General features: G+C 40.9%; 1 protein-coding gene across 1 annotated transcript in view; it reads left to right on the forward strand.

Moving 5' to 3' along the window:
* The window catches only part of ppip5k2 (diphosphoinositol pentakisphosphate kinase 2), a 213,104-nt gene that overhangs the window by 180,859 nt on the left and 6,094 nt on the right, over nt 1–26,151 (forward strand). The window contains exon 28 of the mRNA XM_068029776.1: nt 25,160–25,297. Within this exon, the coding sequence (XP_067885877.1) occupies nt 25,160–25,297 (138 nt within the window). The remainder of the gene's footprint in view (nt 1–25,159; nt 25,298–26,151) is intronic.

Below are 26,151 nucleotides of genomic sequence, written 5' to 3' on the forward strand. Positions count from 1 at the left end.
ATGCTGCGTTTCCTACTTTTCAATAGTGACTACACTTCAAAAGTACTTCATTGGCTGTGAAGTGCTTTTTGATGACCTCATTTTGTGAAAGGTCTTTTTAGTAATTACAACCACACACCTGACAATGCTGATTGGGAACTCTTTTAACACATTACCATTCTGAGCTCAGTATCCAGGTTGATCAAACTCTTTGCATCCTAATCCTCATTGCAAACTGCCACTTTTAATACTCTTTTTCCCCTACTGTGTGATAGCCATCATGTCTTATACGTTAGAATTGTACCAAATGCTACCTTCTCATAGTATCTTACCCTGTTGCAGTTAATTACTGTTGCACTATAGGCTTTTCTTAACTACAAAATACTAATTTAAATGTACTTTCACCTCTTTAAATTTACAGATTATATGAATAATAGGTTATTTTACAGTTCTATTGATAAATATGTAATTATCTTCAGCACTAGAATCCTATTTACTCCTTTTACGATTATTTTTCCACCAGCTATCCTATTTTAAAAACATGCATACCTGTACCCCTAGAATTCTCTGTTCTCTCCGGAGACTTCTAGGATATGTTTCCATTCTCTGTTCTTTTCCCAAAGTGTGCAATTTTCAATGCAATTAAATAAGGAAAGGAAATGCAAATTGTTAGCGGGAATGAATCTAGAAGAATCACTCGACACTCGGGTCTGCTCCAATGTCAAACAGTTTATTTAGGTACGCCAGCGGGGAGCAGGTCACTGGGCTGTCCAGATGCCTCTCCACTGAACAAAGGAAAATCATCCATACTTATACATTTTCAAACAGTTACTCAGCCCATCCCGGCCGGACATGGTCCAATCACAATGATTATCGATTATATACATTGATTATTAGAGCCAATAGAAGCAGTTACTTGGCATAGAGGGGCTGCATGACCGGCCCATACACAGATAGGGGATTACTCATGATGTTTTCCATACCCCCCTTATCTTCACCTCGTTACCGGCCCATACACAGGGGACTACTCGTGATGTTTTCACCTCATTACAGGCTAGCACCTTTGTCAGCATTCCACAAGGGTGTCTGCTTTTCATTTTGATTAGCCTTTTGTTTGAGATTGGATTACTCAGCTCCTGTGGAATGTGGTCAAGTTAACTGAGTCCCATGGTGCTTTGCAACCTCCTCACTGTTCACTAATATTATATGTTACTGATTACTCAAATAATATTTTAAACAGTCTGATATTTACGGCAGGTGCCTCTGCGCTTGGGAATACCCTACAACAATCCCCCCCTTTCGGTAGGAGACTAACCCTAGTCTTCCCAACCGACACTTTTTTTTTAACCCTTTAAACTCGCCCGGTATTCCCTGCCTCGGACGTGCTGGCCAGTCATGTGATTTCAGGAATTCCGGTCGTACTACATCACATTAATATGATCCAAATGACTTATTCCCCTGGATAGACAAATTGTCTGTCTTGCTTTTGCTCTAGTATTCACCCTCCTTCGCTGCACATATCGCCTGCATGATCGGCAGGCCAGTATGCCCCATGTTATGGCCAGTATCAACTGTACTCCGACTAGCATATGAGAAACTATCCGAATCCAGGGGTGGATATTCACATTCATCCCCCAATCCCAAATCTTCTCCTACCAACTCCGGTCCTGCAATTCTGTGTCCGTATCTTTCTCCAGCTTTTTGATTTTTGTCTGCAGTTGGTGGTAGAGTTTTACGGATTGGCCCACCCTGAGCCTTAATTCCCTTAGTACTTCGGCCAGGTGTGGGATGGGGACTGGTTCTGGTTCCTTGTAATCCTGTAGGTGGTCATGGAGATGATTAGTGACGTTAATGATCTTGGTACCTCTACGCCGAACCTGGATAATTCGGGCTTGCCCTATAGTGACTGGTCGTAAGGGCGTAAAGCAAAAATTAGAAAATGGGATAGGGCATTGTAGATTATTGTAGCGGTAGGAACTTTCTGTGGTGGAAACGCAGTATTTCCCTTTACCTCCATAGCCTGTTCTTGCAAAATGCTTTGGGGCAGGTATGATCTCTACGACACAACCGTCGGTTCAATTGAACCCACATTCATCCAGTTCTCCCTGTACCACTGGGTGAGGACATACTGTAAGTACCCCCTTTGCTTGCATCCCATGAGGGAGGTTTCATATAGTGTATTGTTTCTGAGTATCGCAGAGGTTTCAGTTAAATAGTAGCGGAGGGAGGTATTACCCCGTACGACGCCAATATTTTCCAACTGGTAATGGGGAAATGGCCCTGAGTCGCTACAGTGACTATTGAGATCATCAGGACTATTGCCACTCCTGTAGCTTTGCCCATTTCACAATCTGGGATCACTGGGTATACTCTGGTGAGTCCTTTCGGAGTACAATTGTCTAGTGTTCCTTTTCTCTTGGCTAGCCGAGCCAGATGTGGGCTGTCTATCCAATCGGGCACCTCCCCCCTTTGGATCTGATCGAGGTTGTGTCTTGTCTGTCCCACCATCCACAAGCCATAAGCGTGACCGAGTTGTCCCTGCCTTAGCTTTGCGGCATCTTCCCATTCTCTATCTATGAGGTGGTTGACGGTTCTGGCATGTGCCTCTAATATCGTAATTCCGTCTAATTGTGTCTCCGTGCCCTCTTCTCCCAGATTGGTCTGATCCTCCTGATTTTTCTCTGCTCTCTTTAAGAGTCCCTTCATTACTCCTTTAAGGTGTTCCATCTTTTCATTCAGACCTTGTATATCTAATGAGTTTATTATGGAGGCACCGGTGTTGAATCCGGTAGCAACGTCATTAACTATCCCCCTTTGTTCTATAAAGCTGATCCTGGCCTCTAAGTCTAGTGGCACCCATGGCATCGGCAGCCTGCTGCATTACAATCTTACTTAATACACTATACATATTTCTTGCCTGTTCCGTACAATATCCTGGCATTTGCATCCCTGAGATATTGACCAGGACAGGCACAATCTCATGTTTAACATTATCATACAACGCTTCCCCTGGGCTCGATGTACCCGCACACATCCATGTTCCTTTCAACTTTCCTTATCATCTGTTGCCCAATGGGAGGGGCACAAACAATTCCAAAGACACAGCTCTCAGTTACCCCTTCCCTTTCTGTCTGGTCACGCAGTTAGCACGGTCATCTGTGGAACACCGTACACATACTGCATCTTTGCCCGGATTCACCATAAGCCATGCAGTCAAGTAGGTTTACTCGCCGTTATACACTTCCCATCCAACATGTTGCGCAATGCCCCATAGTTCATATAGTCCATATTAATACTCCTTTCATTAATCCGTGTGCATCCATTACCGGGTCTTTGCTCTTCCTCTCCAGATATTGGCATCAGGCCCCCAGCCACTGCAGTCCGGTTCTTTCCCATTCGCCACTAGTGGTTATATCTGTAATTTAAACACACTGCCCTGGTGGTCACCAGGTGTTAGTACTTGTCCATGTTGTGAGTATCCCCCGATGAGGGATACATGTCTACCTGTGGGGACCGAACATGTCCTGGGGAATCCAGGAGTTAATTTATATTCTTATCATCTCTGCTCTTTCGAAATGATCTATATGGTCCCATCACGCTCGGGCTTCGTTCTCCACAATCCTTGCCCAGTTAGTAGCCCATCTAATAATAATCCAAATGCCTATCAACACTACCATTATTCCCAGCCCCCCGAGTAGTCCATTCTCAAGTGTATTCTTCCATTCCCGGTATCTCTTTGCGTACCGGGTGGTGTTTATTTTGGAGTCTATCATTTGCTGTTGTCTTTATATACCTTCAGTCGGGACCTATGTTTCCATCGGCCCTTCCCTTTACCATTACTTTGTCTCCCACAACAGGCACCTTTGTCTGTTCCTCTATCATGTTTCTATAGAACCTCCTGCCTCACCTTGTGCAGTTGTCTGCACAACTCCTTCAAAAATCTTTTAACCCTTTCTCTTGCGGGTCCTATTTCCTCACTACCTGCTATGACATCCCCTGGCAACCTCATTGCCCTTCCTGTCATTATTAAGGTGTTTAATTTATTCTGATTATTATAAAGTCATTTTCTCTGTGTGAGTTGTCTCACTGCACTGGCTGCATTAAACATTTCATGCCATGCTGTTTCTCAAGTCAGTAAACATGTTTGAGACCCGTTCGTCAGGTGATCTTATCAAAAGATCAAAAATGGCCAGACTTTCAAATGTAGCTCTCCTAAAAACTCATATCTCCAAGAGAAAACTAACAATTGCCAGTCTTATCTGCACTTTCCTGACTTTCACTGTAAAATTCTAGACTTCTTGGAAATTTCACACAATATTATTTTAGCTGTTTGAATTCTAATTTCACCATTTGTTTATACCCAGAATTCCTTTATTAGCTCTTGCATCAGCCAGATCTAATTGCCAATTCCTATTAATTATAATTCTATTTCATTTTGAGCCCTGGAGAACCTTTACAATCAATATTCATAATTCCTTAAAACAGAAATCAAACATTTCCATTTGATTCCAGGCATTACAATATATTGTTTTTTTTTAACCTTAGATGAGATTTTAATTCCTTAAATAACTTGCCAAATTAAACTGGATTTTCGACATCTCAGATTATTCCAAATTCAAATAACAGTAAATTTCCCTTTGAATGCTTTAAATAACCACTCATATCAATTTAATTTTGTTTATCGATTCCAATTTCTTATGCCCAGACTTGGTGATATTGCATTTTTTTTTTTAGTAAAGCACTTTGTCTCATTGATAAAGATAGTTGCAGCAAGGTTAATTTCTTGCTTGTCTCCAAATGGGCGGAGCAAAGCATTCTCCGCTGCGTCGCTTTACGTAACCCATTTTTTTAATGGAAAAGATCTAAACTCCATTTTAAATGTTTTTTGGTATCCTTAGGATTTTCAAACAACAAAATCTTTAGTAACATTATCAACTTCAAAGGAAACTATCTCCATCAGGAAAGACAGCATTTTAGATTAAATTCCAATTGTTTCCAAACTTATAGCATCTTTTGTAAGAGGTTTCTAATCCAAGGATTTTTTTTTATAACAAAGATGATTCCAAATTCCAATTCACTGCAATAAATATTTAAAAATCAAAACTGCCGATGTTATATGATTGAGTCCTATGTCCGGAACTTAAGACTCCCCCAAAACTCGACATGCTAAACTTGAAAGTTCATTGTAGTTGCAAATGACATTTCCAGTTTTTTTTTCAACTAAACAGGTCAATTAACCTTAACAGTATTAATTTAATTCAGACTTATTAAGTACACACAGAACAGAATAGCATGTGCTTTTTTTTTAAAGATAGGTAAGTTACGTCATTTTTTTCTTGTTCTTTGGGCGCCTTTTCAAATGACTGTAATAAAACCAAAAACTAAAGAAAAAGTTATTTAACATTCTTGCAACAAAAGACTTAACACCAGCTCCTTACACAAACTTTAATCTTTCCCATTATCTCCTTTGCTTATCCTTCTCTCCCTTAAAACCAATATCCCATTCCTGACATTTGCTACTTAAAACAGTCAGTAAAACATGTCTTTAATTTAAACTCCAAAAAACTAGAACAGATTTTAAACTGGAACTCCAATTAAAGCAGGAGTTGTAAACTTCAAATTGGATTTCTGCCAAACATCTTCAGACCTTCAAGGCTGAAGCTTATCTCTTAGAAAATTGTTCATTGCCTTTTCACAGTTGCAAAACCAACTTTTAAAATAATAAAACTTTAACTTAAAATATAATTCAAGTTTATATCCCATTCCTGGGTGCACAATCTTAAATTGAAATGAACACACAACAATCACTTTTCACACTCATTCAATTCCAAACAACTTAATAGACTCATGCTTTCAACATTAAAGCCAGACAACAAAGAGTTAACGACAGTCAGTTCCACAGAACACAAGCTGTACATCCCAGACATTCAATTCATTCGTGGACGCTTCCAACATTCTCACAGTCGAATCAAAGACAGTAACTTGTTTTTTAGTCTTTTATGTCGCTCTGCCATAAACTTAGTGAATGCTTTTCTTCTTTTTGTCACCACTCCCTTTGTTTTGCGGCATGGTCGTGGGGATTCCAATTAGATTTAATCATCTTATCGATCAACTTTTTATGTTTCTCTGCCAGGTGGCAGGTAAGGGACCCCTCTGGTCCCTGCTCGAGCTCTATCTTTTCACTGGCCAGGCTTGGGTAGGATTAGAACCATTAGAATCTACTCTCAGAGGTCCGCTTTTAACCTAGCGCAACTTGTAGTAGACCGTCTCCTGGCTAACTGTCGGGTCACAAGTCTGTCCGTATTTCATACAACAAGTTTATGATATATATACGCATACATATATTCCATACCCTCCTTGACAGTGCCTACGTCTCTTAACAAACTACCTACCACCGTTTAACCATTGTTCAGATCCTGTTCACAAACTTGGCATTCGTCGGTCGCGAAACACCACCCGGCCCCGGGATAAGCTTTAAAGATACTCACCCGGTATTCCTGATGGCATTAACGACCGCCGAATCCTGTTCTCAAGTTCGGGATCAAGCTTCAGCCAACTCCCCCTTGCCCCCTTCGTTCTCTTCGCCCACTTAATTCCTCGCCTTCACGTGGGACTCAGTCCTCTTAATTCCGGCTCAGGCTGGGTGATTGGGATATCAGGGTCACAGAAGAGTTGACTTACACCTGATCCTGCCGACTACGTCAATTGTTAGCGGGAATGAATCTAGAAGAATCACTCGACACTCAGGTCTGCTCCAATGTCAAACAGTTTATTTAGTTACGCCAGCGGGGAGCAGGTCACTGGGCTGTCCAGATGCCTCTCCACTGAACAAAGGAAAATCATCCCTACTTATACATTTTCAAACAGTTACTCAGCCCATCCCGGCCGGACATGGTCCAATCACAATGATTATCGATTATATACATTGATTATTAGAGCCAATAGAAGCAGTTACTTGGCATAGAGGGGCTGCATGACCGGCCCATACACAGATAGGGGATTACTCATGATGTTTTCCATACCCCCTTATCTTCACCTCATTACCGGCCCATACACAGATAGGGGACTACTCATGATGTTTTCACCTCGTTATCTTCACCTTGTTACCGACCCGTACACAGATAGGGGACTACTCATGATGTTTTCACCTCATTACAGGCTAGCACCTTTGTCAGCATTCCACAAGGGTGTCTGCTTTTCATTTTGATTAGCCTTTTGTTTGAGATTGGATTACTCAGCTCCTGTGGAATGTGGTCAAGTTAACTGAGCCCCATGGTGCTTTGTAACCTCCCCACTGTTCACTAATATTATATGTTACTGGTTACTCAAATAATATTTAAACAGTATGATATTTACGGCAGGTGCCTCTGCGCTTGGGAATACCCTACAACACAAATACTTCCCGAAATGGCACTTATCTAATATATGATTATTCCTCAATTGTCTAAAAGCAAATATATTTGGCAGTGATCCAATGTGTATCTACTCAAGTTTGGTGCAATTTTGGAATTGATTTACTTAGTCTTAACATTTGTAGCCCTATTGAAACTCGTTTTTTTTTAAAATCAGCTATTGCAAATGCAGTGACAGTTACAGCTTTATTTACACTTAATTTACAAGTATTGTTTAGGTGAATTATCACAATATATTTGAATGCTTACTAGTTGTTTAACATCCCTTACAGCACTGACTCAAGTCTTTCAGTTTAATTTTGTAATAAGTCATGGTCCTGTGGTTTTTTTTCTCCTTGGAAATATTGCGGTGTGCCTTTAAGACTATAAAGAGATCAGTGCACCTTTAAGAACTCTGGAGGCAGTGAGTCAGAGTTTGTTCTGGTTGTCGAGCAACAGCCACAGAGAGAGAGAGAGAACATGAGATTCAATGTTGCAGTTTGACTTGAAAACTGGCTGGCAGAAACTGGTTTTAAGCAGACAGAGCCCTCTGAGACAATTTTAAACTGAAGGAGCTGTATTTAAGATTTATGTATTTTTAAATAAATAGTTAATTTGTTGATATCTGAAGGTACTTGATTTGGTTCACTTTATTCAGGGGTTATTAGATTGTTCAATTTGGCTGCTTTTCTCTTCAATTTGGAAAGCGTAAAGAAATATGATGCGACCTATGGAGCGATGGGACTGAATTGACAGTACGTTGCTCCCACTGCAATCAGAATCGTATATTTTTGATTGGGGGCTTTGTCCTGAGCGGTCATAACATATTTTAAATGGGGGCTTGCCCGCAGTCGAATATTTAGTTAGGCGGCTCGTGTCTGGGATCAGAATCAGACTAGTTTGGAGAGGTTGCGTTTGGAATCATATTGATTGCTTATCTCTGGGATAATATAAATTGGGTTCTTGTGTCTAGCATCATATTAATCTCGCGTCTGGGATCATATCAATTGGAAACTTGATTGTTGGGATCTAAATCTTAACGCCAATTATGAAGAAATAAAAGGAATCAGGTCTCTTGTATAATGAGGTACAGTCTATACCATAGTGATGACACTAGCGGTTGCAGCAGAGTTTTTGGGATAGCAGAATGTTTCCCTCAGTGACTTGATAATTTTAGGAATAAATTAAAAGAATTGGCAGCAAAATTGGGGTTAGAATTGAAATTAGGTGCCAAAAAAGCATAATGGCCCAATATCTGGAATTAGAAGATGAAGGGGAACATGAGGATCAAGAAGGTCGTATCTCACAGAGTGATGTAGTAGAATTGGCTAGAATTCAACTAGAAATAAGAAAACTTCAGAGAGAAAGCGAAAGAGAAGAGAGGGAATTTAGGCTAAAAGAGATGGAACTAAGACAAAAGGGTAGTCTTGAATCCAGGGAAAATTCGGGTCAGGAATAATCTGAATTTAGCTCAGAACTCAGCGAAAAGATGTTTAAATTTATTCAAGCTCTTGCTAAGTTCGAGGAAAGGGACGTAGAGGCTTTTTTCTTATCTTTTGGAAAAAATAGCCAAATAAATGGCCAAAGGACAGCTGAACACTGCTTATACAAAGCAGGTTGGTAGGCAGAGCTTATGCAGTTTATGCCATGCTTCCTGAAGAGGCTTCTGCAGATCGAGATGGTAAAAAAATGCTATTCTCGCTGCATATGTGTTAGTCCCTGAAGCTTACCGTCAGAAGTTTCCGAACTTACGGAGATTGGCTTGGCAGACGTATGTAGAATTTGAGAGGGTGGAGCAAATTAATTTTGACCGTTGGATACGGGCATTAAAGATGAAACCCACATATGAGAACCTTCGGGAGTTGATTCTCTTAGAGTTTTTAAAACTCCATACCTTCAGTAGTGAGACCTCATGTAGATAACCTGAAAGTTTTGAAAGCTAGGCAAGCAACAGAAATTGCTAATGATTTTGAGCTTGTGGATAAGCCAAAACCTTTTGTCTGCCATCCCCATAACCCCGAGAAAGATAGAAAATAGGAGAGTGAAAGGAAGGCAAGTAGCCGGAGACAAGAAGGAACAGCTGGTAATGCCGCAGGATCACCACCTCAGGTCAGAAAGGAAGGTGCTAAGGGTAGAAATGAGGTTCGCAAGCCGAAGTGTTATCATTGCCACAAAATGGGTCATCTTCGTTCAGAATGCTAGAAATTGTGAGGTAAACCAATAGGACTTGTTGGGGTACGCAAAGCTAGTGCAGTGGAAAAGACTCTGAGAGGGTTTTAAAAGAAGTGGCTGCAGAGATAGTGGAGGCATTGGTCATAATATACCAAAACTGACTGGATTCCGGTAGGGTACCAGCGATTGGAAAACCACTAATGTGACATCCCTATTCAAGAAAGGAGGGAGACAGAAAGCAAGAAACTATAGACCAGTTAGCTTAACATCCGTCATTGGGTAAATGCTCGAGTCCATTATGAAGGAAGAAATAGCAGGACATTTATAAAAACATAATGTAATCAAACAGAGTCAACATGGTTTTATGAGAGGGAAATCATGTTTGACAAATTTGACAAAGAGTTCTTTGAGGATATAACAAACAGAGTGGATAAAGGGGAACCGGTAGATGTAGTGTATTTGGATTTTCAGAAGGCGTTCGATAAGGTGCCACATAAAAGCTTATTACACAAAATAGGAGCTCAGGGTATTGGGAGTAATGTGTTGGCATGGATTGAGGATTGGCTAACACACAGAAGGCAGAGATTTGGGATCAATGGGTCTTTTTCAGGTTGGAGAGCCATAACTAGTGGGGTGCCGCAAGGGTTGGTCCGAGTGCCTCAACTATTTACTATCTATATTAATGACTTGGAGGAAGGGACAGAGTAGAGTATCCAAATTTGCAGACGATACAAAAATAGGTGGGAAGGCATGTTGTGATGAGGATACAAAGAATCTGCAATGGGATATAGATAGGTTAAGTGAATGAGCAAGAACTTGGCAGATGTTGTTCAGTGTGGGAAAGTGCTGGGTAATCCACTTTCGTAGGAAGAATAAAAAGGCAGATTATTATTTAGGTGGAGAAAAACTACAAAATGCTGCAGGACTGAGGGATCTGTGTGTTCTTGTACAGGAAACACAAAACAGCATGCAGGTGCAGCAGGTAATTAGGAAGGCAAATGGAATTTTGACCGTTTATTGCTAGGGGGTTAGAGTTTAAAAATAGGGACATTTTATTACAACTGTACAGGGTGTTGGTGAGGCCACACCTGGAGTACTGCGTACAGTTTTGGTCCCCGTATTTAAGCAAGAATATACTAGCATTGGAGGCAGTTCAGAAAAGGCTCACTAGGCTGATTCCTGGGATGAAGGTGTTGTCTTATCAAGAACGGCTAAACAGGTTAGTCCTCTATTCATTGGAGTTTAGAAGAATGAGAGATGACCTTATTGAAACGTATAAGATTCTAAGGGGGCTTCACAGGGTAGATGTTGAGAATATGTTTCCACTGGTGGGGGAAATCGCGAACTAGGAGACATAGTTACAGAATAAGGGGGCACACATTTAAAACTGAGATGCGAAGGAATTTCTTCTCTCAGAGGGTGGTGAATCTCTGGAATTCTCTACCTCAGAGAGTTGTGGAGGCCAGGTCACTAATTGTATTTAAGGAGGAGGTCGATAAATTTTTGAAATCTCAGGGAGTCTAGGGTTATGCGGAGCCGGCCCGAAAGAGGAGTTGAGGCCTGGGACAGATCAGTCATGATCTTACTGAATGGTGGGGCAGGCTCGAGGGGCTGAATGGCCTACTCCTGCTTCTACTTCTTGTGTTTTTGTGTGTAAAGCAGACAAGGCTATAGCTTTAACGACAGTTGCAAAACCAGATACTAAAATTAAAAGGAGTGTAGAAGTTAAGAATAAAATACCGAAGGTTATAATTTTTTGTCAAAGAGGAGCGTAACTCCATATCCTGTAACTGAGGCAGGAAAACCTATCATTATACTCGAGGATACAGAAGCAACCCATACACTCTTGCTGGGAAAAGATATACTGTTTCCACCAGAGAGCGTCTTGAACACTAAAGTTTTAGTTTATGGAATTGTCAGGGAGTACATACCTGTACCTTTATATAAAGTACAACTAGAGAGTGACTTAATATCTGGGATAGTTACTGTAGGAGTTGTCCACAGTTTCTCAGTAGAAGAAATTGATCTACGCCTTGGAAATGATTTGGTGGGATCAAAAGTATCAGTTTCTCCTATAATTACAGAGGAACCAAGTGAAATTAAGGAACCGGAGCAATTACAGGAACAAGTTCCGGGAATATTTCCTGCGTGTGTAGTCACCTGAGCAATGGCTAAACAGGATCCATTGTTGGCGGTAAAAGGGGCACCACAAATAGATAGCCAAGTATCTGAAACCTTATTTGGGGATTTAGATAATCCAAATGAGATGTTTTACAGATCTATCCTTGCAGCACAGAAAGCTGATCCAGAGATATAGCGAATGGCACAGACAGCTCTGACAGAAGCTGAGGTGAAAGAAGTTCTGGAAGGCTATTATGGCAAACGGGGTTTTGAGGAGGAAATGGAGACCACCTCATAGACCTGCAGACGAAGACTGGACAGTTGTTGAACAGATAGTGGTACCACCTAAATATCACCAAGGATTATTAAGGTTCGCACACAACATTCCTTTTGTAGGACATGGGGGAATTCGGAAGACCAAATCACGCATAAGCCAACATTATCACTGGTCAGGTCTTACAAAGGATGTGAGACAATTTTGTAGGACATGCCATACATGTCAAATGGTGGGAAAACCACAACCTACCATAAAGCCGGCACCACTGGTTCCCATACCATTTAGCAGGGTATTAGTAGACTGTTTAGGACCCTTGCCAAAAACAAAAGCGAGACATCAATACATGCTTACTATCATAGATATGGCCACTCGATTTCCAGAGGCCATTTCTTTGAGGACAATTCCTGCTGGAATAGTAGTAGAAAAGTTAACCCAATTCTTTACGAGATATGGGTTACCACTTGATGTTCATTCAGATCAAGGTTCTAATTTCACGTACAAGATATTTCAAGAAGTCATGTACAATTTGGGGATTAGACAGTTGAAATCTTCAGCATATCACCCACAGTCACAAGGAACTTTAGAGAGATTTCACAAAGCTCTCAAAACAATGATTTGAACATACTGTCACGAATATCCACATGACTGGGATAAACGACGAGACTTTCTTTTATTTGCCACCAGAGATTCACCGAAAGAGTCTATAGGCTTCAGTCCTTTCGAATTGGTTTACGGACATGAAGTAAGAGGTCCTCTAAAACTTATCAAAGTCAGATTCTTGGAACAAAAGAATGAATCTTCGATACTGGACTCTCTCGCTCTCTGTCCTGCTTTCTGTCCCGTTCTCGCGCTCTCTGTCCCACTCTCACGCTCTCTTTCTCTCCCTCTCCCTCTCACTTGTTCCCTCCCAGCCCCGCTCACTTGCACTCGCTCGCTCCCTCCTGGCCCCGCTCAAGCGCTCCCAGCTGTGGATAAAGGGGAACCGGTGGATGTATTGTACTTAGATTTCCAGAAGGCATTTGATAAGGTGCCACATCAAAGGTTATTGCAGAAAATAAAAGCTCATGGTGTCGGGGGGGGGTGGGTGGGGGGGTAACATATTGGCATGGATAGAAGATTGGCTAGTTAACAGGAAACTGACATAAATAAGTCATCTTCTGGTTGGCAAGATGTAACATGTGGTGTGCTACAGGGATCTGTGCTGGGATCTCAACTTTTTACAGTTTATGTAAATGACTTAGATGAAGGGACCAATGGTATGGTTGCTAAATTTGCTGATGACACAAAGATAAGTAGGAACATAACTTGTGAAGAGGACATAAGGGGGCTATAAAGGGATACAGATAGGTTAACTGAGTGGACAAAGACCTGGCAAATGGAGTATAATTTGGGAAAGTGTGAAATTGTCCACTTTAGCAGGAAGAATAAAAAAGGAGCATATTATCTAAATGGTGAGAGATTGCAGAGCTCTGAGATGCAGTGGGATCAGGGTGTCCTAGTGAATGAATTGCGAAAGGTTAGTATGCAGGTACAGCACGTAATTAGGAAAGCTAATAGAATGTTATTGTTTATCGCAAGGGTAATTGAGTACAAAAGTAAGGAGATTATGCTTCAGCTATACAGGGCATTGGTGGGACCGCATCTGGAGTGCTGTGTACAATGCTGATCTCCTTATTTAAGGAAGGATGTAAATGCGTTGGAGGCAGTACAGAGAATGTTTACTAGACTAGTACCTGGAATGGGTGGGCTGTATTACAGGGAAAGATTGGACAGGCTAGGCTTGTATCCACTGGAATTTAGAAGAGTAAGAGGTGACTTGATTGAAACATATAAGATCCTGAGGGGTCTTGACAGGCTGGATGTGGAAAGGATGTTTCCCCTTGTGGGAGAATCTAGAACTAGGGGTCACTGTTTAAAAATCAGGGTTCGCCCATTTAAGACAGAGATGAGGAGAATTTTTTTCTCGGAGGGTCGTGAGTCTTTGGAATTCTCTTCCTTAAAACGTGGTGGAAGCAGAGTCTTTGAATATTTTTAAGACAGAGGTGAATAGATTCTTGATAAGCAAGGGGGTGGAAGGTTATCGGGGGTAGGTGGAAATGTGGAGTAATCAGTTCAGCCATGACCTTATTGAATGGCGGAGCAGGCTCAAAGGGCCGAGTGGCCTACTGCTGCTCCTAATATGTATGGATGTGTTTGTATTCCAGGAAATGCTTGTGAAAGCTTGCAGTGTAGCTCAGGAACACCTTAAAGCATCCCAAGCCCATATGAATAAATGGGCAGACAAGAATGCAAAAGCCCGCGATTTCCAACCAGAGGATGAAGTATTAGTGTTGTTACCATTACAGAGAGCACCATTAAAAGCACGGTTCAGTGACCCATATAGAGTGATCAAAAGAGTGGGTAAGGGTAGATTACTTGATTGACACCCCTGATTGCAGGCAGAAGAACCGGTTGTGTAACATCAATATGCTGAAGCAGTATTATTGCAGGGAGAAGGATAAGTCAGTACAGGTATGTCAGGTAATCGGGACTTTTCAGAAGGAAAAGTTTAGTGAGGATGAGGCAAAAGCAGGCCTTGGAAATTCTCAGATTGAACCTCCAACTATCATTAGCAAATACAGAATGGCTAGGAAAATTAGGTGATATGCTTTTGCACTTAGAGGCAAAACAACATGAGGACCTAACCAGGCTTTTCACAATGTTTAAGAGTTTGTAGGGTTAAGCCAGGATGTACAACCTTAGCCACACATGATGCGGATATAGGGGGAACCATTCCTTTAAAACAACATCCTTAATGCTTGAGTCCAGACAAACAGGCCCAAGTGAAAGAGATCCAGTACCTGCTGGAAAACAATTTGATCGAATCTAGTCAAAGTAGCTGGAGTTCACCAGTAGTTCTAGTACCTAAACCTGACGGGTAACCCCGATTTTTGTATAGATTATACAAAAGTAAATGCTGTAATGAAGGCAGACTCTTACCCAAATTCTCATGTAGAAGACTGTGTGGACAGAGTGGGCAACACCATGTGTCTTAAAGAGACAGATGTGTTGGAGGGATATTGTCAAATTCCTTTGACACCCCAAGATAAGGAGAAATCAGTTTCTGTTACACTGGACGCAATTTTCCAGTATCAAGTGATGCCACACAGGTTAAGGGGTACTTGAGAAACTTCTCAGAGAATAGTAAACCCGGTAGTGGCTAGTGTTCCTAGCTGTGTAGTTCACCTTGACCAGGTGATGGACAATTGGGACACTTGGAAGGAAAACACAAAACAACTGGGAGACTGTGTTTGGAAGGTTGAAATGGGCTAATTGGGACAAACTTTGTAAAATTTAAAGCCAAAAATATTTTGTTGGAACTAATTGCTGTAGTCTTATTTTAGAAAATTGTGTGTAATATATATATATATATATATATTGGGGAAAATAATGTTATCGCCGACATTTTGTCATGGATTTAACCATGTTAACTCATAGATGGCAATGGTATAAAGAAAATGCTGTAAAATTGTTAGTGTGAATGGTGTGTAAATGTGGGAAAAAAAAGTTTTTTTTTCAATTTCTGTTTTTTTACATTGTAATGAAATGCATTTTGGGAATGGCGTTTCATTTCGCCAAGGGCGGAGGTGTCACAGTCCTTTGTTTTTTTTTCTCTGCTCAGAAATATTGCGGTGTGCTTTTAAGACTGTAAAGAGATCAGTGCACCTTTATGAACTCTCTGGAGGCAGTGAGCCAGAGTGCTTTCTGGTTGTCAAGCAACAGCCACACAGAGAGAGAACATGAGATTCAATGGTGCAGTTTGACTTTTGAAAACTGGCTGGCAAAAACTGGTTTTAAGCAGACAGAGCTCTCTGAGACAGTTTAAACTGAAAGAAAAAGAGCTGTGTTATTTCTCTCTCAATAAGATTCTACAAAATTTCAAGCCGAATTAAATTCCATAAAAAAATAAGAAAAAAGCTTTTTTCTTTTACAACAAATTATTGATATCTGCTGTGTTCGCCGCTGGGAAAAAAGAGTTTAATGCTACAACAGCCGAACTGTTGAACCCCTATCTTTGGAAGGGCCTTCTGTTTTCATCGGGCCTTGGAAGACTTCAAGTGAGCTCTGACTGCGTTGTATTGTAAGACCGTTCGTCAGGAACGTAATTTGCAAAGACATTTTTATTCTATTTTCTCGGTCAGCTAATTTAAAACTGAGTATATGTATGCAAATGCGGGAGATAGATTTTTAAATAAGAAGTTATAAGGTCTTTAGATATTGGTTTATCTTAGTGTTTAAGATTTTAGTTTTTATAATAAATAATCTGATGATATCTGAAGATACCTGGTTTTGTTCACTTCGTTTAGGGGCACTAGATTGTTCAATTTGGAAAGCATAAAGAAATATGATGCAACCTGTGGGGCGACAGGACTGAATTGACAGTGCATTGCCCGCACCGCGATCAGTATTATATTTTGATTAGGGACTTCGTCCTGAGCGGTCGTAACACTTTGGATACGTTGAAATACTGAACTTTATTGGAACACTTCTGATGCTTTTAAATTAGCATACAGACATTTAACCCATTTGTATGAAATTCCTTTGTCCATGAGTTTAACAAAGCATTATTCCTTCTATATTAAATGAGCTAGTGCCTCAATTAGAATAGTTCAAGATAATGTGGTCTCTACTTGATTTAATAAAATGGTGTTTTATGACATCCTGACCTTCAGTTGGATTATTACCTTGCAATTTGCTTATGGGACTCCATTATTCTGTCTTTGTAACGTGGTATATTGGTAGTGTTTACAAAAATGTTACATCTGTTTTTATAAAGATATTTATTAAAGCATTTATGTGTTATTTTTACTTATAAATGTATAGTGGAAATGTAGTTTAGGGAGGCCTACATTTTTTATTTCTTTTGACCATTTCCATTTGAGTGAAAATCATAGCACTGATTTGTTTTTAAAGAAAGCAGTAGAAATACTGCACATAAAATATTGGCACTGCAGTTGAATTATCAACTCTAGCTGCAGAAATAAAGTAATAATCTTTCTCTTCTATACCTTATAATCTAAAAATAGTGGTGAATATTTGCAAACAGAGCTTTGCTATCTTTCATTTTGTTGATGCTGTTGCATTTCATTTTGCATTGTTTTGATCTAAATGGCATATCAGTAGAATTCTTTTAGTATAAGATTCTTTTTTAAACTGTATAAGTTTGTCAGATGACATGTTGGGTGTTTATGGATTGTTAGAAAAAAATGCAAAACTTCCCAAAATTACAATAATTTTATAAAATGCTTTAAAGCATCTCCTTATGAAGTAATTACTCAAGTAGATGTAGTGCAAATGTTTATCTTGTTTGTAAGATTCAAAATGATAATTATTGGTCAGATAGTCACAATTTTGAGTCTCATAGTTTATTTCCGTTCACGTCAAGGGAACGGCGGCATTGTGGTATTGTTACAGGACTGGTAATCCGGATGCCTGCACTAATGCTCTGGAGACAAGAGTTCAAATCGGAGCAAAGTTGCTGGGGAATTTAAATTCAATGAATTAATAAATCTGGAATAAAATGCTAGTATCATGAATAATGATCATGAAGCTACCAGATTGTGGTAAATATCCATTTTGTTCTCTAATGCCCTTCAGGGAAGGAAGTCTTTACCTGGGTCTAGCCTACATGTGACTCCGGACCCACAGCAGTATGGTTAGCTCTTAACTTCTATCTGAAATGGCCTAGCAAGCCACTCACTTATAGGTGGCTCAGCGCCACCAGCTCAAGGGCACTTAGGGATGTACAATAAATGCTGGCTTTGCCAGCGATGCTTACATCCCAAGAACGAATACAAAAAGAATTGCCAGTTTTCAGGAGTATTTTCGAGGAATGACACGTTTCGTCTTTCATTCCAAATTTCGGTGCACCATCAAAAATTTCCTCCATGTTCAAATAGTTTGGTAACACTCACTGGGCTCACAGATAACAATTACCTACTTAAATAAAGTACTGGAGGGAAGCTAGAACATAGAATTGTATCCCAATGTGAGTCAGTGTCTTCAGGAGGTGATGAGTAAACTTAAACAAATTAGAATATTAACTTATATACACAGTAAATCAGACTAGTTTTTTTTATTCATTTGTGAGATGTGGGCATTGCTGACCAGGCCAGCATTTATTGCCCAACCCAAATTGCCCTTGAACTGAGTGGCTTGCTAGGCCATTTCAGAGGGCATTCAAGAGTCAAACACATTGTGGGTCTAAAGTAACATGTAGGCCAGACCAAGTAAGGGAAGGACAGCAGATTTCCTTCCCTAAAGGACCAGGTGGGTTTTTACACTTGACAATGGTTTCATTAGACTAGCTCTTTAATTCCAGATTTATTAATTGAATTCAAATTTCACCATCTGACGTGGTCGGATTCGAACCCATATCCCCAGCGCATTAGCCTACTAATCCACTGACATTACCACTACACCACTGCCTCCCCCAAAGCAAATTAATGCAAAGATTTTTTTTTTTTGAAACATTAAATTTTCACTCTTAAACAGTAATTTTTTTCAAATGATTTAATCTGAATTTTAAATTTATAGTCTAACATTTAAGGAGAATATAAAACCATATAAGAATCATACTTAATGTTCCGATGAAGGGTCACTGACCCGAAACGTTAACTCTGCTTCTCTTTCCACAGATGCTGCCAGACCTGCTGAGTGGTTCCAGCATTTCTTGTTTTTATTTCAGATTTCCAGCATCCACAGTATTTTGCTTTTATATAAGAATCATACTTAATGTTTTCCACAAATAACCTAGTACATAATTGTTGATATTTACTGTAGTATATTACACAGTTTAAAATAGATATTCCACTAATTAAAATGCACCTCAAGTAGTGCTTGATTTAGTTCGAGGAAATTAAGTGGGGCAAATAGGTAATGGCAGTAACGGAGGACATCTTGGAAACCATGGTTGGATTTTGTGCTGGAGGCAGGGCTCCCGGGCCAAAAGGCAGGGGGAACCCTGCCTCTGCCTATTCATGTGACCACCCCCCTCCCCCAAATCTCCCCCCCCCCCCCCCCCCCACCCTGGAGCAATCCTCCAGTCTTTTTCAATCAAAGTCTCAGGAGGCGGTATCCTTGTCCCTATAAAGACTTGAAAGGGATGGAGATCCCACCTCCAAGAACTGCCAGCCAATCAGAGGGCTAGCAGCTCAGCAGTAACGCAGTATCGGCAGTGCCACTGAGCGTGATGGACCCTGCCGGTAATGCAGAGGCCTTGGACCCAGGTCCAGCACTGGAACCCTGGAACAGAGGTAGGTGAGGCAGGGTTGTTGGGGCCAGTCCGGAAGGCCCCAGTGAGGGGGCGATAGGGCAATCAGCGTGCAATCCAGGGGTGGGGGTTTCCGGGGAGTAAAGTTGTTCCCGGTGGGGGTCCTCCATGGGTCACAAATTGCCCACAAAGGAGGGACCATCACTCCCCTGAGCCAGCAGGGAGGGTGCCTCATTTTACAAATGGTTAAAGGACAGGAAACAGTAATGGTTAATGAACATCTTTTTGCAATGGTGAGATATAAACTGTGGTGTTCCCAGTGATCAACGTTGGAACCATTGCTTTTAGTATGTTATGAATGATCTGGACTCTGGTATAGAGAGTACAATACAACATCTGCAGAAGACATTTAAAAAAAAAGGAATATTGCCAACTAAAGAAAGAGTAAGCAATTTCAGGAGGGCATAAACAGGTTAGTAGATTGGACAGATGCGTGTCAACTTAAATGTAACATTGAGAAATTTTACTGTGGAAAAATGTGAAAGGATATTTTATGGGAAGAAAATAAGGAAACAATATACGCAGAAATAGACCAGAGAGACCTTGGGGTCCAGAATCTTTAATAGTTGATAAAGCTGTTCATTTTTTAAAAATAGAATCCTAAGTTTTATAAATAGGAGCCTGGAGTACAACAGCAAACAGATAATGCTAACTCTACACAGGCATTGGTTAGGTGACAGTTAGAATATTGGAGGTAACTTTAACCCCCCCCAAAAATGGATGAGTTGGGATCTGATGAGATGTGGAAAAACATTTTTGGTGGGGGGGGGCGGGGGAACAGCCAACTCGTTCCCAGGAGTGGGTTGTCCATATAAGTACTGTAATAACCTTGGCAACCTCGCATTTAACCAGTTTTACAGATTTAACTCTGGCCGGCTGAGTTTCCCAGTCATCAGCAAACCTGGCAGCTCAAGGGAGGCAAGAACAGCTTCAGGGAAAACATAAGCGCCTTTACAGCACTGCTTGTGGGACAGGAGGAGCAGGGATGCTTCCACCTGCCCCCATATCCCCAAAGCTTACCTTCTTTCTTGGCATTGCATCCCCCTCCCTACCCCAGACCGGGGATCAGACTTCAGTATTTCCTGACTAAAACTCCCCCTGCCAATATCAGGGCCATTGTGTCCAGTTTTTGGCACCTTATTTTAGGAATAATAGCATGGCCATGGAGAAGGCATGGAGGAAATGCATTATGATGTACCAGGGATGAAAAGCTTTAGTTACTGGGGACATGAGAAAAACTGGGATTGTTTTCATTAGACAAAGGTTAAGAGGTGATTTGATAGAGATGTTCAAAATTGAGGGGTTTTGGCAAGGTTAATTGAAAACAATTTCTACTGATCAGTGAGTTGGTTACAAGAAGATATAAATTTAATGGGCTGCATTTTATGAGCTCGCCACCGGTGTCAGTGGCTGGCTGGCTTCAAAGATGACGGGGCCCATGCGTGGGAATTGCTTCACAGAGCTGCCGCGATATTAAACACGGCGGCTCATTTACATGGCCAGAGTGGACTGCTTGCCCCCCCCCCCCCCCCCCCCACCGATGACGTGGAGGGGGCTCTGTCCCTGGCGATGGCGTCTGCGCAGATGCCGGGGCCATTTTTAAGGGCTTCAGGCCCTTCCATTGAATTTGAATTTTTAAAGATATAGCCATTATAAATTTAATGTAAAACATTTAATAAAATATTCAAGCCCCTTTCCCACCCACCCAATGACTGAACAATTTATTACTTGCCCTCTTTCCCCCCCCCCCAAAAAAACTTAGCTTGCAATCCTGATTTTCTCTCTTTCCCCCCCCCCCCCCAAAGTTTAGAAACAATGAACTTTAACCCTTCCCACCACCCCCTAGAACAGTTGAATACATTTGTCCCCACTCCCAACCAGTGTTCCACCTCGGATCTCCGAATGGAGATCCAAAAACGTGGGTGTCCCAGCAACCTACCTCCGTATCGAGCGTGACGACCGGCAGCAACATGAAAGGCATTACTTCATTGATTACCATACATTTAACATTGAAATTTCGGCCCCGTTGCCAAGCAACGGGGGGCCGCCACAGGGCCTTCCAGTCATCAAGGTCCGAGGCAGGCCTCTCCCGGAGGCATTTTCCAGGCGCCCTCCCCCTCTTCCCGTCACAACCCCCAACGTTTGGGGGGGGTGGTGATCGTGGTGGCGGTAAAATTCAGCCAATGTCTTCAAAAGAACAAGGGAGTGGTTAGAAGAATTGTTTTTACACACAGGATTGTTAGGATATGGAATGCACTGCCAGAAACGATGAGATGCAGAGGAATCTGGGTGTTCTACTGCATGAATTGCAAAGGTTAGTGTGCAGGTTCAGCAAGTAATTAGGAAAGCTAATAGAATCTTATTGTTTATTGCGAGGGGAATTGAATTCAAAGTTAGGGAGGTTATGCTTCGATTATACAGGGCACTGGTGAGAGCACATCTGGAATACTGTGTACAGTGTTGGTCTCCTCATTTAAGAAAGGATGTAAATGCGTTGGAAGCAGTTCAGAGGTTTACTCGATTAATACCTGGAATGGACGGGCTGTCTTATGAGGAAAAGTTGGACAGGCTAGGCCTGTACCCACTGGAGTTGAGAAGAGTAAGAGGCCATTAAAAAAGATAAGATTCTGAGGGCCTTGACAGGGTGGATGTGGAAAGGATGTTTCCCCTTGTGGAAGAATCTAGAACTAGGGGTCACTATTTAAGACATAAGGGATGGCCCATTTAAGACAGAGATGAGGAGAAATTATTTTCTCGAGGGTCATGAATCTTTGGAACTCTCTTCCTCAAAAGGCAATGGAAGCAGAATTTTTAAATGTTGTTAAGGCAGTGGTAGATAGATTCTTGATGAGCAAGGGGGTGAAATGTTATTGGGGGTAAGTGGGAATGTGGAGTCGTGGCTACAGTAACATTAGCCATGATCTTATGTACTGGCGGAGCAGGCTCGAGGGGCCGAGTGGCCTACTCCTAATTCGTATGTTGATAGGTGAATTGGCCAAATGCCTTCCTTCTGTGTTAGACAATTCAATGATTCCATTTATTAATTGAATTAAAATTCTACCTTCTGCTGTGGTGGGATTCAACCCCAGGCCCCCAGAGCAGTACCCTGGGTCACTAGTCCAGTAACAATACCACAATGCCACCGCCTCCCTAAATGGAATATCTACACAAAAATGTTTTTGCATTTGGTTATATGATTAACAGGTTTGACAATGTTTTTATATAAGTTTTAAATATTAAAATGCAGATTTGCATTAATCTTTTCTGTTGTAGAAATTACTGAGATGTATATTGACTTTGATCCTTGTTTACACCATTTTCTATTGTGCACCACTCCCTTTATCTTGGCTATAAAGTTTATAAATTTTATTGAATGATTGCAAATGTGTTTCAAATAATTTCAATTCAAATGTATCAATGCATTATTATCTATTAAATATTAAATTAAAGCTACATTCACTCATCAAGTAATAAGAAAATGATTCAGCATTGATTCAACAAAATTGGGTTTAGCTGTACACCAGAAATAGGTTTGTTTACTGTTATTGTTACTGTTAATTCATTGTGCTCATTCCCTCTGGGTTCAACAGTTGTTCTCCGCTCAGCTCAGACAGTAATTTTCTAATGCTGCGGTACTTCAAAGCACTGGTAAATGGCACAAATATATATTTAAGTGAACTATTTTTCTTAATATTGTTTTTAAAATTAAGCAGATCTTATAATTTGAATTTTTAAATTTTGGGCAGAAGCTAGGCGAAAGACGACTACAATTCATCTGGTTCGCCTTCTACCATCCTGGTAGTTGCATGAAACAACAATAATTGGGTTGTTGATTATTTGTCGCAATCAATCTCTCTCAATTAGTCTATGAGAGACCCAGACATGAGATGAGGAAAATCCCCAAAAGCTTTGAGCACCATAGCTCCAAAATTACCTGTTCCTTACAACCATACTGCACGTCAAGTCTTAAATTGATCATATAGTGATTTTGTAGCTTTCAACCATTGGCACCTCTACTGATTTAGCAGTGAACATTCCCAGATTGATTGATTGGAAGAGAATTTATATTGTGTGAGAAAACCGTTGCCGTTATTCAACCATTCCCCTTAAAGCAAATACTGTTCTGCACATTTCTGTTTTGAGCAGGGTGCTTATTTACTGGCATACTTTATCTGTTTATAATTTCTCCATAAAAAGCTGAACCTATCATAATTCAATCTAAAGTGGCACTGTAGTTTGAAAAGGAAATTGAAGATGCTGAAAAGCTAATAATGTGAATACATTTAATGAGGATTAAAAATGCATTATATTTGCAAAGAAACATCTTGTCTAACTGTATTCATTCATTCTTGCAAATATACTGGGCTGTACCTCTATATTGCTAGGTATTAGTATTTTCATATGGGAGTGAAATCGTACCTAGTTCATGTAAGTGGGCAGCCTCCACTCTGTATGGTGAAGGTGCCACCACAATTCTGTTGGATAAGGAGTTCCAAGGGTTTTGACCCAGCGATGATAAACACCGATATTTGTCTATGTCCAAGTCCTAGGAATGGTGTGTGATTTGGAGGGGAAAGTGGAGGTGTTCCTATGCACCATCTGCCCTTATCTATCTATGTAGTGAATGTCGTGGGTTTGGAAGGTACTACTGAAGAAGTCTTGGCGAGTTGCTGCTGTGCATCCTTTAGATAGTGAATAGTGTAATCACAATATGCTGGTGGTGGAGGGAGTGATTGTTTTGCCAGTCATATGATTTGCCACTTGGTTTTTCTCAGTTCCAATGATGTGTGACGGGTGCCTTCTTTCAAGGAATAAGGAAGATCTTTTTATTTGTTTCCCCAAATTAACATTCCATTCTTTATATGCATATATTTCTTAATGCACAATTTATCCTAGTGTCTAAAAACTCTTTTTCTTTCTGAAAGATGCATAGCTTTGTATTTATTGTGTGCATACGAAAATACGAATTAGGAGCAGGAATAGGCCACTCGACGCCTCGAGCCTGCTCTGCCATTCAATAAGTTGATGGTTGAACTGATTACTCCACATTTCCACCTACCCCCGATAACCTTGCACCCCCTTGCTTATCAAGAATCTGTCTACCTCTACCTTAAAAATATTCAAAGACTCTGCTTCCACTGCCTTTTGAGGAAGAGAATTCCAAAAACTCGACCCTCTGAGTGTGGAGTATAAACAGTGGAATAATGGGCAGAATGGCCTGTTTCTGTGCAGTAGCTTCTGTGATTTCTATATAATGGATTAGTAAGCATTTGTTTTGCAGCATTTGTCACTCATTTCAAATGTTAATGAGTATAAAGAAACACTAACTTTTAGCTAATTGTGAAAATTCAGAATTATTTTGTTCACTCAGTATTTCAAGAACATGCAAAGGTAATTCAGAGAACAAAAAGGTTTCCCACTGGGTGATAGATATTTTACCTTGAAGATTGAGTATGAGAGTTGTAGATAACTGACCACCTGTATGCTCAATATTTTTCTATCAAATGGAAAAGCATGTGTAAGTTTAATTCTTATTCTACACTGGTTAAGTAATTAACAGATCTATTGACTGAAATGCAGTTGTAGAAAGCAGTGTTACTGTGAAGGATTACTGTAGAGCTCGAGTCATGCTCCCTTGTTTCGAACAGCAAGAGAAATCAGATAGATCAGAGCAAAGAGCATAATAGTTATGCATGGTGTCTTGGTCTTGGTACTTGGTACCTGGGACCCATGTAACCTATTTTTAGATGATGTACCACAAAGTGTAGTAGACACGCATTCCCATTATGCCTGAAGTGTTTAGTGTGCCCTTTGCATGTGTGTACGCAGTACATACTACATGTATATGCATTCATTGAATTTGTATTTTTATGTTTCTGTTGTTAAATCTGAAGTGTTTCTTTACAGGATTTGAGCTTTATTCTATGGTGCCTTCCATTTGCCCCCTTGAAACCCTTCATAATTCACTTTCTCTGAAGCAAGTGGATGAATTTCTTGCATCAATTCCTGAAAGCACCTCTGTTGGTGCTCTTTCTACATCCTCAGGTGAGACTGCTAATTACTTCTTTGGTTATGTTAATTTGTAGTACATCAGAGACATTTGAATATAAAGACAGAACAATGGAACAAAAACAAAGTGCTGGAAATACACAGTGGGTCTGGCAGCATCTGACCTTTTGTGATGAAAGGTCACAGATCAGAAATGTTAACTCCGTTTCTCTCTCTACAGATGCTGCCAGACCTGCTGTGTATTTCCAGTACTTCCTGTTTTGGTTTGATTTCCAGCATCCGCAGTATATTTCTTTTATTACAGAACCATCTCTCCTTAACATTCAGCGGCATTACCATTGCTGAATCCCCCACTATCGACATCCTGGGGTTTACCTTTGACCAGAAACTGAAATGGACCAGCCACATAAATATTGTGGCTACAAGAGCAGGCCAGAGGCTGGGAATTCTGCAGCGAGTAATTCACCTCCTGACTCCCCAATGCTTGTCCACCATCTACAAGTCAGGAATGTGATGGAATACTCTCCACTTGTCTGGATGGCTGCAGCTCCGACAAAACTCAAGAAGCTGACACCATCCAGAACAAAGTAATCCAATTGATCAGCACCCCATACACCACCTTAAATGTTAACTCCCTCCACCACCGACACACAGTGGCAGCCGAGTGTACTATATACAATCTGCACTGCAGCAACGCATCAAGCCTCCTTCAACAGCACCTTCCAAACCCGTGACCTCTACCACCTAGAAGGACAAGGGCAGCTGATGCACCACCTGCAAGTTTCCCTCCAAGACACACACCATCCTGACTTGGAACTGTATTGCTGTTACTTCACTGTCGCTGGGTCAAAATCCTGGAACTTCCTTCCTAACAGCAATGTGGGTGTACG

This window comes from Heterodontus francisci, chromosome 4, assembly GCF_036365525.1.
Source record: "Heterodontus francisci isolate sHetFra1 chromosome 4, sHetFra1.hap1, whole genome shotgun sequence".
In the NCBI taxonomy this organism is placed as follows: Eukaryota; Metazoa; Chordata; class Chondrichthyes; order Heterodontiformes; family Heterodontidae; genus Heterodontus; species Heterodontus francisci.